Here is a 12,815-nt window from a genome sequence, read left to right as displayed (position 1 = left end):
GCACGCTTCCAACACACTTGATCCCCTGCATCTTTAATTAAACCATTTGCTTATAGGCAGCAATTACTCAGATAAAATCGAAATTAGCATATGCTTGATCAGGGAGCCATTCTTAAATACATGCTTTGGCCCCAACACACGCATGTATCATCGATCGATATTACTATCATTGCATAATATCGTGTAATCTTGTAATGACAACATCGTTTTTGTTACCAAAATGAATTATTTTCATTTTCGGATTAACGAACCTTATTTCGTTTTCGGATTAACGAACCTTATTTCGTTTTCGGATTAACGAACCTTATTTCGTTTTCGGATTAACGAACCTTATTTCGTTTTCGGATTAACGAACCTTATTTCGTTTTCGGATTAACGAACCTTCGGAATTACGAACCTTATTTTGTTTTCGGATTAACGAACCTTCGGAATTACGAACCTTATTTTGTTTTCGGATTAACGAACCTTCGGAATTACGAACCTTATTTCGTTTTCGGATTGACGAACCTTCGGAATTACGAACCTTCGGAAATACGAACCTTCGGAATTACGAAGCTTCGGAATTACGAATGTATGCGGAAAATTTGGCGTGTGAGAAAAGGAAAAGATTAGTACGGGGTTTATAAAAAAATCCCGTTTAAAAAGACTAGAAAACGTATACCCAAGACAAATGAAAATGGAACTGTTACATCAATAACCTTTAAACCATGGCAAGCATTTTTCAAAAACACAAATATTGCGTAATTTTTCAAGAAATAAGTGTCAACCAAGCCGAAAGTCAATATACACTGCCATAGTATATTCCCCTGATCAACAGCGTGCATCCACTTACATGTATCTTTAACTATAGAGATGTTAAGGTGGAGTGTAAACTTCTAAACCCAAGCCGAACTTCTGATAGAGTCTATTATTTTCTAAAAATGTAATCAATTGCCGTTGAACGAATCTTTCAAGTAGTTTTTATACAGTGGGTAGAATTGAATTAGGACGGAAGTTATAGGAAGATTTTCTGTTACTAGATTTTTGTCAAGATGTTGATTAACCATTTAGATCAGAGTTCGTGGATTAAGAAAGACCTCGGAATAAGGGTTGATTCCAACGACCGTGTTTCTGAAGCACCAATGATTTTAAATATTAACAATTTAATAAATTAATGATTGGCAGTATAAGCACTATCTGGTGTCATTGCTTCCACAAATAGCGACCATCGCCCAACATTTTACTCAGTTCTCGGTTTGACTCTGCGTAGAAATTCACTAGCAGCTGACGTGTTTTGTTCATCATTGCTCCAATCTTCACTAGCTTCTCAGTTCCTGAATTTGGAATTCTTTGAGAACAAATCTCCTTCAAAGTTTGGTCCGGTAGACTATCTGTAAAGTACATAATGAAGTTTTTAATTACTCTGATTAAAATGCACTCATTGGTGATTGTAGAGCCGCAATTAAAAAAATTTAACGTTGACCAATTAACTTAACGTGCTTATTCAGTCAGGAGGAGGGTAAGAAAAATATTAGTGCCAATGAAGATTATTCATAAAGTGGTAAAACAGAAGTAAACGAATTTCTTTCTCTTCTCCATTCACTATTTTTCCTCCTCATTATTTGCTGTTTTAGTGCCTGATTCATTCTATAAGGTTCTTGTGATTTAGATGATTTCTGAAATTACTAATAGCGTAGCCAACTGATGATGAATGGGGGGGGGGGGGGTAATATTGAATGAGGAGAGAAATGGCGCAAATTCTAAACCAAGGGCGTAGGCTGGCTTGAGCATGCGGAGTTAAACATCCTGGGGGGGGGACTAAAGTGGTATAAGGTGTACACATCTTGGGGAGGTGGAACAAAGATTGGAAAATCAGCTGTTAAAAGCAGAAGAAGGGGTAGAAATTTCGTTTTGCTTGCCAGTGTCGGAACTTCACTGCCTCAGCGAAAGGGAGCACATGCACCCAGCCTATGCCCTTGAAAACATGATTCGAATGGGTTTTCCTTCAAAATTTAAAGCGAAATTCCGTTCAATCTGCCCCATATCCATACTTCATAAAGCAAGTGTAACAGCTCGGTAATGTGCTGTTATTGTGATGAAAAATATTAAAATTTCTTCAAATGTGTTTCAAAGACGATTGTCACAAAGTTTTTTTTTAAAATGCGAAAGATTGAACTTCATTGAATTTAAATGAAAAGTTGTCAATATTATCTAGCCATGTTGACATATAAATAAAATAAATAACAACACTCAATTTTAGATCTACAGAGTGTGCAGCCGTATCAGCCTGGATTCGTTTCCAACCGGATGTGCAGTGTACGTGCACGCTATGGATTTAAAATTAATTCTCGCCAATTACATTTTTAAAATTTCATCTTGGCGTATATCAACCTCTCAACAAGTCGATAGTACTCGAAAGCTTCCGTAGATACTTTCCCCAGTTTTAAAGGATTCCAACCCTATGAAGTGTTGAGAACGGCTTTATGGTACAACCTAAGTGGCAGAACCCCCCCCCCCCCCCGGATATATTTTTTAAGACAATCGAAAAGTGTACAAATACTCGATGACTTACCGGAGACCGGAGGGGGGGGGGGTGAAGGAAAGACTATTTTTTGGCTTGTGGACCCCCTTTCCTTTTGGTGCCCCTGCACCAAAGACTCGGGTCCACCGCTGGGGCTCTATTCATGCTACATGTACCATACTTACCAAGTTCTAGAAACTTTAATACTTCTGAATAAACCTTAGGGCAGTTTTTTCTCCAGTCATCAAGTCTTTGAATCCGTATTTGTTCCCATGGAAATACCTTCGCCCAGTCTCGAATGAAAACGCTGTATAGGCCAGTATTTAATGTCTGTATTCAGCGAGATTTTGACAATTGAAGAGAGAAATCATAATAAACGACACTAGAATTTGAATTGTTACAAGATCACCAAGTTATACACATTTAGAAAACATGAAAAAGGGGGCTCTTAGAAGGTTCCAAACTTGTTTCGTATTTGGAACCTTTAAAGGTTCCGTAAAATGTTGTAAATCACTTCAAACGGCCTCTTTAGAACCGAAGTCGAAAAAATTCTAAGTTCACGAACATGACTTCAGGTCAGGTGACTTAAAGTGTCCTGACTTGAGGTAAACTCTTAGGTGAGCATTTCCATTACTGCATATACATATATATGTATATATATAAAACCCAGAGAAGAACAGAAGGAAACATACACAGCAAAAACTGTGGTGTTAACTGGTGTACATAGGGGACCACACCATTTATGTTACACCGGTGTTAAATTGGTGGTGTTAGTTTTACACCTATAGGTGTTATTACAACACCTTTGGTTGTTACATTTACAATCTTTGGTTTTATGTTCAATTTTTAGGGTGCAATTTTAACACCTCAGGGTGTGGTCCTCTATTAACACCAATTGGTGTCAGTTTTAACACCGCAGTTTTTACAGTGTATGGATTCAAGAGCACAGCGTCTCCACCACCCATACTTCAACTTAAACACTTCGAAGACAGCATCCTGAAGTTGATCGAAAATATCAAATTCAGAAAAAACAACTTCCAGAACAAACTCAAGGAAGACTCAAGAAAGATTCGAGACGAGAAAAACATGCTAGAACCAGCCGACAAGACAAACAATTTCTACTCCCTCAGCCCACATCAGTACGACACACTGATGAGAAACAACGTTACCACTACATACCAGCAGGCCGACCAACAATCAGTTCACACAACCAACCTGGAAGCAAAAAGAATCACCAACAAGCTAGAACTGGCTGACAGGATCGATGTACTCGCTCAAAAACCTGCATACATCACACTCAAAGTCCGTAAGGAAAACTTCAGAAGCCACCCCACATGCAGACTAATCAATCCTGCAAAGAGCGAAATCGGCATTATATCAAAACAAATACTGGACCGGATCAACAAAAGAACACTAGAAGCTACCAAGATCAACCAGTGGAAGAATTCTGGAGCAGTGATAAACTGGTTCAAAACTAGACAAAAAAGATGCAATTTTCCATTCATCACATTCGATGTCGTCAACTTCTACCCATCCATCACGAAAGAACTGATGGTCAAAGCACTCCAGTTTGCAAAGAAGTTCACAAAAATAACGCCAACAGAAAAAGACATCATCATCAAAGCGAAAAACACCTTGCTGTTCCACAACAACACTCCGTGGAAAAAGACAAACTAATCAGACTTGTTCGACGTCACCATGGCTCATATGACGGAGCAAAAACATGTGAGATGGTGGGAACATACATCCTCGCCGAAATCAACAGCATCATACCCAAAGAAAACATCGGCCTCTACAGAGACGACGTATTAGCCGTGATCAGCAAACCACCAGCCATAGCTGAACGCATTAAAAAACGGCTCTGTGACAAATTTCAACAACTAGGCCTCCAAATCACAGCCACAGCTAATGCAACAGTCACCGACTTCCTCGATGTCACTTTCGACTTGACCAAGATTGAATACGCCAAACCAGGAAACACCCCTACGTACGTTCATGTTGAATCCAATCACCCAACCAGCATCACCAAAAGAATACCCAAATCCATAGAAACCCGACTCTCCAATATCTCAAGCAGCGAGGAAATATTCAACAATGCCAAACCGGAATACGAAAAAGCCCTGAACGAAGCCGGCCACAATGCTACCCTCACCTACAATCCCAAGAACAACACGGATACAAGGCCAAGCCAACAGAAAAGGAAAAGGACGATAACCTGGTTCAACCCGCCATATAGCCAAAATGTCATCACAAAGATCGGGAAAAGATTTCTGGCCCTGGTAGACCAACACTTCCCCAAGGAACATGAACTCCATAAAATCTGCAACAGATACACCCTAATAATCAGCTACAGCTGCATGGATAACATGGGCAAATTCATAAAGGCACACAACAACAAAGTATCGAATACAGAAAAAAGCCGAGAAACCGAAAAGTGCAACTGCCGGAAAACAGAAGACTGCCCTCTATCAGGAAAATGCACAACAAAAAACGTGATCTACGAAGCTAACGTTACCACCCCCACGACCAAAAATCCTACATCGGACTGACCGCCACCACATTCAAAACCAGACATGCATCTCACAAAGCGTCATTTAAAGTTAAAGAGAAGAGGCACAGCACCGAGCTCAGTAAGCATATCTGGAAACTGAGATGAGGGCACACCCCACAAGATAACCTGGAGAATCGTACGCCATGCATAATAGTCGATTTGAAATTTTCCGAACCTAGAAATGTTCTTTCCGATGAAGTTTTTTTCTTGATTCGTGTTCCTATGGGGTCCTAGAACAAATTCAGCTTGGTTGCCAAAAGTTGCCGTTTGGGCAATTTTGCTAATTTGCATAAATCCAAAATCGCCGCCAGATGCAATCTTGAGAACTTAACTTTTGAACCCCTGTCCACAAAATGATGGGTAATGAGTCGTTTTAGGGGTTTAGAGATATGTAGAACCGATTTCTGTAATCATTTTTGCAATATAAGGTCATCTTCAGGTCAAATCCAAGATGGCCCCCAAATGCCATCTTGAAAAATTTACTTTTGTTCCCCTTGCCCCAAAATGACGAGTAATACCTCTATTTAGGGGTTTTGGGGTGTGTAGAATCCATTTCTGCTTTCTATTTTGCAATATAATGTCATCTTCAGGTCAAATCCAAGATGGCCGCCATCTTGAAATATCAATTGTTGAACCCTTTGCCCCACAAATCATGAATAATAACTCTATTCATGAGTCATTTGGTATGTTGATTCAATTCATGCAGTTATTTTGCACAAAGGATAATCTTCAGATCAAATCCAAGATGGCCGCCGACCGCCATCTTGAAAAATTACTGTCCGAGGCTTATACGTGTTAGAACTAATGTAAAGGGATTTCAGTTAGAATACTGAATCTTTTATTAATTCTCAAGTTCAAGGTCAAGGTGAAGTTACATCATAGATGTCAGATATCAACATTTATTGCTCAACTTAGAATGAATCCTCTTTAGGTTTGGGCTATGATCCATTTCGAGTGTATTTTTTATTTTTTTAAGGTCCATCCATACCTTTGTACTGAAGAGGCTTTTAGGGTCTTATTTGAATTTGAAAGTGTTTTATCAATATTTTTTTCTAAATCAATGTGTCCAATGATTGGTAGGCATCAGTTCGCCTTAAAAGACGATGGTGTAGCGCTAGACCTTACATTTTCGAGAGTGACTACAGAGCTCTAGAGTGGCAGTCTCTAGAGCAATTTTTTTACAGATGAAGGAGGATGGCGCTGGGACACGTTTATATATAGATGCTGTCCTAGCCTTCCTCCTAGGCCTTTGGTCTGCCAATTTAGCATTCCGATTATTTTCTGACGTCTTGACCCCTGTACTTAGTAGCTCTCCATAGAATGGCGACTATCATCTACACCTTCATAAGTGTTAGTGTCTATGCCGGCAAGTTTTATGTCACGTTTGCAGGGGTCTTTATAACGGAGGTGTGATCTACCGATGGGGTGAGACCAATCACACAGCTCACCTTACCTTGGCGAATCCAAGAAGGGATTCGCCAAGGTTTCATGCGGCAAACATGCCCCAACCACCTGAGGTGCCTTTGACTAAGGAGCCAGAATAAGCTTTTCAGCAGGTACGCTGAAGGGCCTCTATATCTTTCACTTTGTCCTGCCATTTAACGTGCATGATACGTCCGAGGCAGTTGACATGGAATGTGTTTCCCCACTTTTCTTGGTCGGCGTACGTTTTCCAGGACTTACTTCCGTGTAGGAGCTTTGCCATGACTGTGACAGATTTTACAATCCTGATGCTTATATGCTGGTCCTGTGAAAGGGGGCAAGAGACATAAAGTCGGTCCAAGGTAGGTGAGGAGTCCACCACAACCAGACAAGTGTGTGCTGTTGATATACACATCTGGAGGACAGTCGGTGTCTTGAGTCTATCAGGATTTCTGACTGTCTCAAAGGCTGATGGATGATCCAAACCCCTTTCATGCACAGGACAGGCAGCTGTTATGTATATTCCACTTGAGAGGCATGGGCGACATCGTTTTCGTGAAATATTTCACGAATGAGAACAATCCTGACCGTGGAACAGTCTTGGGGAGCCTATCTTCTGCAGGAGGCTGAAGAGTGCACTCCTGCTGACCAAGTCAATGGCTCTTGTCAGGAGGAAAAGTCCAATAATAATTATAAAGGAAGTTAATAAGTTAACTATTTTTTTTTGAAAAAAAAATAAGGAGAAATCACTTTTTAATTCAAATAATACTTTAAAGTCATTTCACTGGAAAAGTATGGTTGCACTGAAATAAAAAAAGATCAAGACTCCCGAAATCATAGCCCAAACCTTGAATGGTTTCATTCTAAAGTAAGCGGTTGATGACGAAATCTATCAACCATCTGACCATCTTAGACATGACTTGACCTCGAACTAAAAATGGAGTGATTAAAAGAAATGAATCATTCTCACTGAAATCCCCTTACATGAGCTCCAATACATAACAACAACCTTATTAGGGAGAGCACTTCTTCAAGGTTCAATAGTCTCGGAAGTAGTTTTTTTTCTTAATATGGCGTTTAGTGGTCATGTTGGATTATTTTGACCTGGAGATGATCCTATGTTGCAAAATAATTAAAAGAAATGGAATCAACATAGCAAATAACTCACGAAAAGAGGGATTATTCATGATTCTGGGACAAAAACTTGAGAATTAATAGAAGAAATGAGCATTCTTACTGATATCCCTTTACATTAGCTCTAACACGTATAAGCCTCGGAAAGTAATTTTTCAAGATGGCGGTTGGCGGCCATCTTGGATTTGATCTGAAGATTATCCATTAATATGCAAAATTACAGCATGAATTGAATCAACATACCAAATGACTTACGAATAGAGTTATTATTCATGATTATGGGGCAAAGGGTTCAAAAGTTGATATTTCAAGATGGCGTCATATGGCGGCCATCTTGGATTTGACCTGAAGATAACATTACATTGCAAAATAGAAAGCAGAAATGGATTCTGCACACCCCAAAACCCCTAAACAGAGGTATTACTCGTCATTCTGGGGCAAGGGGATCAAAAGTCAATTTTTCAAGATGGCATCTGGCGGCCATCTTGGATTTGACCTGAAGATGACCTTATATTGCAAAAATGATTACAGAAATCGGTTCTACACATCTCTAAACCCCTAAAACGAGTTATTACTCATCATTTTGTGGACAGGGGTTCAAAAGTTAGGTTTTCAAGATGGCATCTGGCGGCCATTTTGGATTTATGCAAATTAGCAAAATTGCCCAAACGGCAACTTTGGGCAACCAAGCTGAATTTGTTCTAGGACCCCATAGGAACACGAATCAAGAAAAAACTTCATCGGAAAGAACATTTCTAGGTTGGTGTATTGAGCCTATGAGACTATAACCCTACTCTCCACTCACAAAACGCTGAAACCTCTGCCTATTGGAGAAATACTTCATCATCACCGCAAACAAAAACAACAATTTGAACTCTCGAACTTGCACTCATATCTACCTGTAGACATAAGACAAAGTTCCTCCTTGCTGGATATGGATAGCCCCACCAGCCCCCCCCCCCTATTGTAACCATGTAGTAATGACCCCTAAGTTACCCTTATGTAATAAACAAAGCACATGTACCCCTTCAGCAACCCATTCATCTCTGTCAACCCAATGTTATACCCTAATACCATGGTCACATTTGTTCTACGGCGGCCGTACGGCGAGTCAAAAACAGCCGTTTTAACATTTTTTGTGCCAGCTAAATATAGGTGGTTTGAATAAAAATTAATAAAACGGCTGTTTTCGACTCGCCTTACGGCCGCCGTAGAGCAAATGTGACCATGGTATTATGCACATGATCTATATACTTTATTCTGTCCCAAAATTGTGTTCTTCATACTAATCAGCCGCTGATGAGCCTTATGGCCTAATCATACCGCCCGAGAGTTGTTGGGGCGGTCGTGGAGCAGATAGAAAAAATCATTACCGCTCTCAAATTGGGGAAAAAAATCGAAAAAAACAAAAAAACAATCGAAATCGAAAATGGTGAACGGTAGCGAGCGGTGATGATTTTTTTCTCTCCGCTCCACGACCGCTCCAACAACGCTCGGGCGGTGTGACCAGGCCTTCAATGTTTTCTTAAATAAATTGCAGTAATCCCGCATCATTTAGAGACTAGATTTCGGTAAGGGAGGCCTATGGTCAAAGCATATGTGCAGAAATTGTATGCCTAATCCTTGCCTGACGGCGTAATTTCTATCACTGAGGGAGGATTAAAAAATATGCAGATATTTTGCTAATATTCTAAGCGCTATGCTGGATTGTATTGCGCCTCTGTTTAGTCAAACCAACCTAGTTTAGGGTGGATTTGACCTCGGGTAATCGGATACCTTACCACGAAATTTCGGCGCCTCTCTGCATAAGCACACGCCCGTGCACTCAGACGAGTCCGACATTTTTTATATTCTGCGATTTCCGAAACCACGCCTTCGTGAAATTCTTCAACTGATCCCTTCTCGTGGTTGAAGTGCAGGTAATGGGAGTACAATCTGTCGGAGAAGACAGTCAACACAAAACAAGAAAAAAATGATGTTTGTGATTGGGATATTACAGCGTTTTTCACTGTGAGGGGGTGAAACCTTCTCCTATTTGCCCAATAAGCCAGTTCGTAGTTCCTTTCTGCGCATGATCAAAAGATTCTATGCATGATCAGAGGAAGGTCATTGCTACTAAAGTCACATGGTGGTATAAAATCTAATGAGATAAGCACCAACTTTGATGTCTTGATTATTCATATATTCTTTTGAATTGTTGTTTTCATTTACATCCACAAAAACAACAATGCGTCCACGAACGACTAGTATTTCACAGTTTGCCAAGTACATTGTGCAACATGCTATGATATGATTTTAAAGTAGGAATGCAACAAATACTTTCATAAAGTGTTCATTGGTGTGCTATTCTAGTCACCTAGTCTATTCAATTTCTTAATCCTGCTATGTAAGGCAAGCTTACGTAATATCTTGCTTTGAAATCTGCCTATCATGATGAAAGAAATGAAAGGTCATTTAACCAAAATTGTCCATGAAGTAACTACGAACTGGTCTATTCCGCTACAGCGGGTTTGGGCAAATAGGAGTAGGTTACTTTACATCGATGACCACATTGATCAACGTCCCCATGTGGATTGCTCATTGTGTAAAATTTGATGAAATTTTCATGGATTTTGTCATGGACGAGTAACATAGCTTTAAACTCATTGTTGTGATCTCGTGAGGTCTAAAAATGCCAAATTCTTTTGGATGCGCAATTCTTAATAATATCATTCATTTTGAAGCTCTAGAGTGCGTATCAAAAAAAAAAGTTTACACTTTGAAAAAGAGTTGGGAATTCAAAAATATACAATTGAGTATTTTTTTCACATATATTCTTGGGTTTGGGTCTCATCTGTCAAATGGAAGTAAAAGTTTTGACAGAATGTTATTTTGGGTGAGCACTGTCTATTTTTTGTAAAGCTCGCAGAAATCTGTTTGCGCAGAAATGCTTTTTTTCACGCTTTGCAAAAGGGGAAAGGGCGAAATCAAACTTACCGTGCGAAACACTTCTCATACATTTCCCTTTCACTTTTAGTTAATTGAAATAAAACGGATACATTCAAGCGTTTTGTAAAAATTTTGCCACCCAAATTGAGATTTCAACGTTTAGTAAGGACAACCCTTTTTGTGCCAGCTGGATTTGAGGACATAACTGAATCTGTACAAAGTTTATATCAGACATCTCCAGTATTTGTCACTAAGGTTTTATCATTTGAAGTGGTTTAAATTTCATTTTTCATCTAATACTTGTTTCGCCACACTTTTCCCAGGCTTGACAATGATTAACAAAATTAAATCAAGCCTAAGCCATTTCATGTAAATTACTTCTCAGTGTAAAGCTAATATCGTCCCGATAGCCTCGGTGTGTTGGAGAGTGGGGTGGGGCGCAATGCACTCTTTGCAGTGTTTTGGGCAAGGAAACAAGTTAAAAAGGTTAAAGATATCTTCAAATCAATTTTACTAGCTAAATTCCACGTTTTCTTCATGATTAAAGTCTACTTTTATTTGCATAACTATTTCAAAGTTCTGCGCAAATCATTTTTCACTAAATTTTCAAAAGTAAGCGGTGCTCACTCGAGCGGAAATATTTTGCGACAGTTATATCGTCATTTGCTTAAATGGACCAGGGGGGTGTTTCACAAAGATTTAAGTATGACTTAGGTCGCACTTAAATGTCGACGCGTACATGATATGCAACGCGCAATCTTATTGATCAATACGCAGTAGTGCGCGTCCTCCTGGCATGATCTCACCAATGGTGTCATGCCTTTTATACTGCGCGCAACTAGACATTTAAGTGCGACTCTAAGTCATACTTAAATCTTTGTGAAACACTCCCCTGTACTTATGTTAAAATGTGGAAAAATCTTCAGGAAACTACAAATGTATAATTTTACAGGATTTTTTCAAAGTGAAAACTTTTTTTTGATACGCACTGTATAGCACAAAATCAAGCACAGGGGCCCTTGTTAATTTTTGCAGATTTGGAATGATCAGGTGCTAAAGTATCTTTGTGCAAAGTATGATGAAAATGACATGGATTTTCAATGTTTGGGAGCAAGACTACGGAACCATTCGCATTTTAGACGGTAATAACAGACTTTTGCTTGTTTTCGGCGCATTCTGGGCTATTTCAAGCCAACTTGCAATTCTTTGGACACTGATAATTTAAAAATGAGCACATGGATCCCATTTTTTTTTATAAATATTTTAACGTCTTCAGAATATATTCCTCTACAAATCTAGAGAGTATGATAAAAAAAAATAACATAGATTTTGAATGTTTGGGAGCAGAACTACGAAACCATTTGTATTTCAGACATTTTGGGCGTTATTATCAGACTTTACTTGTTTTCGGCACACTTTGGGCTGTTTCAAGCCAACTCGCAATAGTTTAGACGCTGATAGTTTAAAAGCGAGCACATGGACCCCATGTTTTTGATATTCTAACGTCATCGGAATATATTCCTCTACAAATATGGAGAGTATGATGAAAATGACATGCATGGATTTTGAATGTAGGAGCGAAATATGGAACCATTTGCATTACAGAGGGTATCAAGAGACTTTGGCATGTTTTAGGCAATTTTTAGGCGATTTTCAAGCCAACTTGCAACACTTGGGACACTAGCAGTTTAAAAACAAGCACATGAACCCCATAGTCTTAATATTTTAATATTCTTCTACAAATATGGAGAGTATGATAAAAAAGGACATGGATTTTGAATGTTTGGGGCCAAAAATACGAAACCGTTCGCATTTTAGACGGTATTATTAGACTTTCACGTTTTGGGCGCATTTTCGGCGATTTTCATGCCAACTCGCATCACTTTGGACACTCACAGTTAAAAAAACGGGCACATTGACCCCATATTTTGTTTAACTTTTCTACACCTTCGATATGTATTCCTCTATAATTTACCAATAGTTTATAAAAATGACATGGATTTTGAAAAAAGTGCAGGTTACAAAATACTTTAGTTTTTTATTTTTGAGTAGATCCACGTCTTTGAAGATTTGTTTTTTTTCTGAGTGTTTGCACCATTCTTGCCAAATGAGGGCGCTTCTGACTCCTAATAGATACAGTTTTATCAATTAAACGACTTTCTCTTACTTTGGTATACACTTTGTTATATATCTTGAAAATTTGATGAAGTTTGATGCGGTATCCACTGAGTAAAGATGGCTTAAACTCATTTGGTGAATTCGTGAGATTTGAGAGAGGCA

General features: G+C 39.0%; 1 protein-coding gene across 2 annotated transcripts in view; it reads right to left on the bottom strand.

Annotated features, from left to right (window-relative positions):
- Positions 1–584: 584 nt before the first annotated feature.
- Positions 585–12,815, bottom strand: part of LOC121431999 (carbohydrate sulfotransferase 15-like) — a 37,612-nt gene continuing 25,381 nt past the window's right edge. For both annotated transcript variants that reach the window (XM_041629807.1, XM_041629808.1), the window contains 3 exons: positions 9,389–9,542; positions 2,686–2,830; positions 585–1,370 (listed from right to left, as the gene is read on the bottom strand). In XM_041629807.1, coding sequence (XP_041485741.1) covers positions 1,183–1,370; positions 2,686–2,830; positions 9,389–9,542 — 487 coding nt within the window. In that variant the 3' untranslated portion in view covers positions 585–1,182. The remainder of the gene's footprint in view (positions 1,371–2,685; positions 2,831–9,388; positions 9,543–12,815) is intronic.

This window comes from Lytechinus variegatus, chromosome 18, assembly GCF_018143015.1.
Source record: "Lytechinus variegatus isolate NC3 chromosome 18, Lvar_3.0, whole genome shotgun sequence".
NCBI classification, from domain to species: domain Eukaryota; kingdom Metazoa; phylum Echinodermata; class Echinoidea; order Temnopleuroida; family Toxopneustidae; genus Lytechinus; species Lytechinus variegatus.
This window is presented reverse-complemented; position numbering and strand designations above follow the sequence as displayed.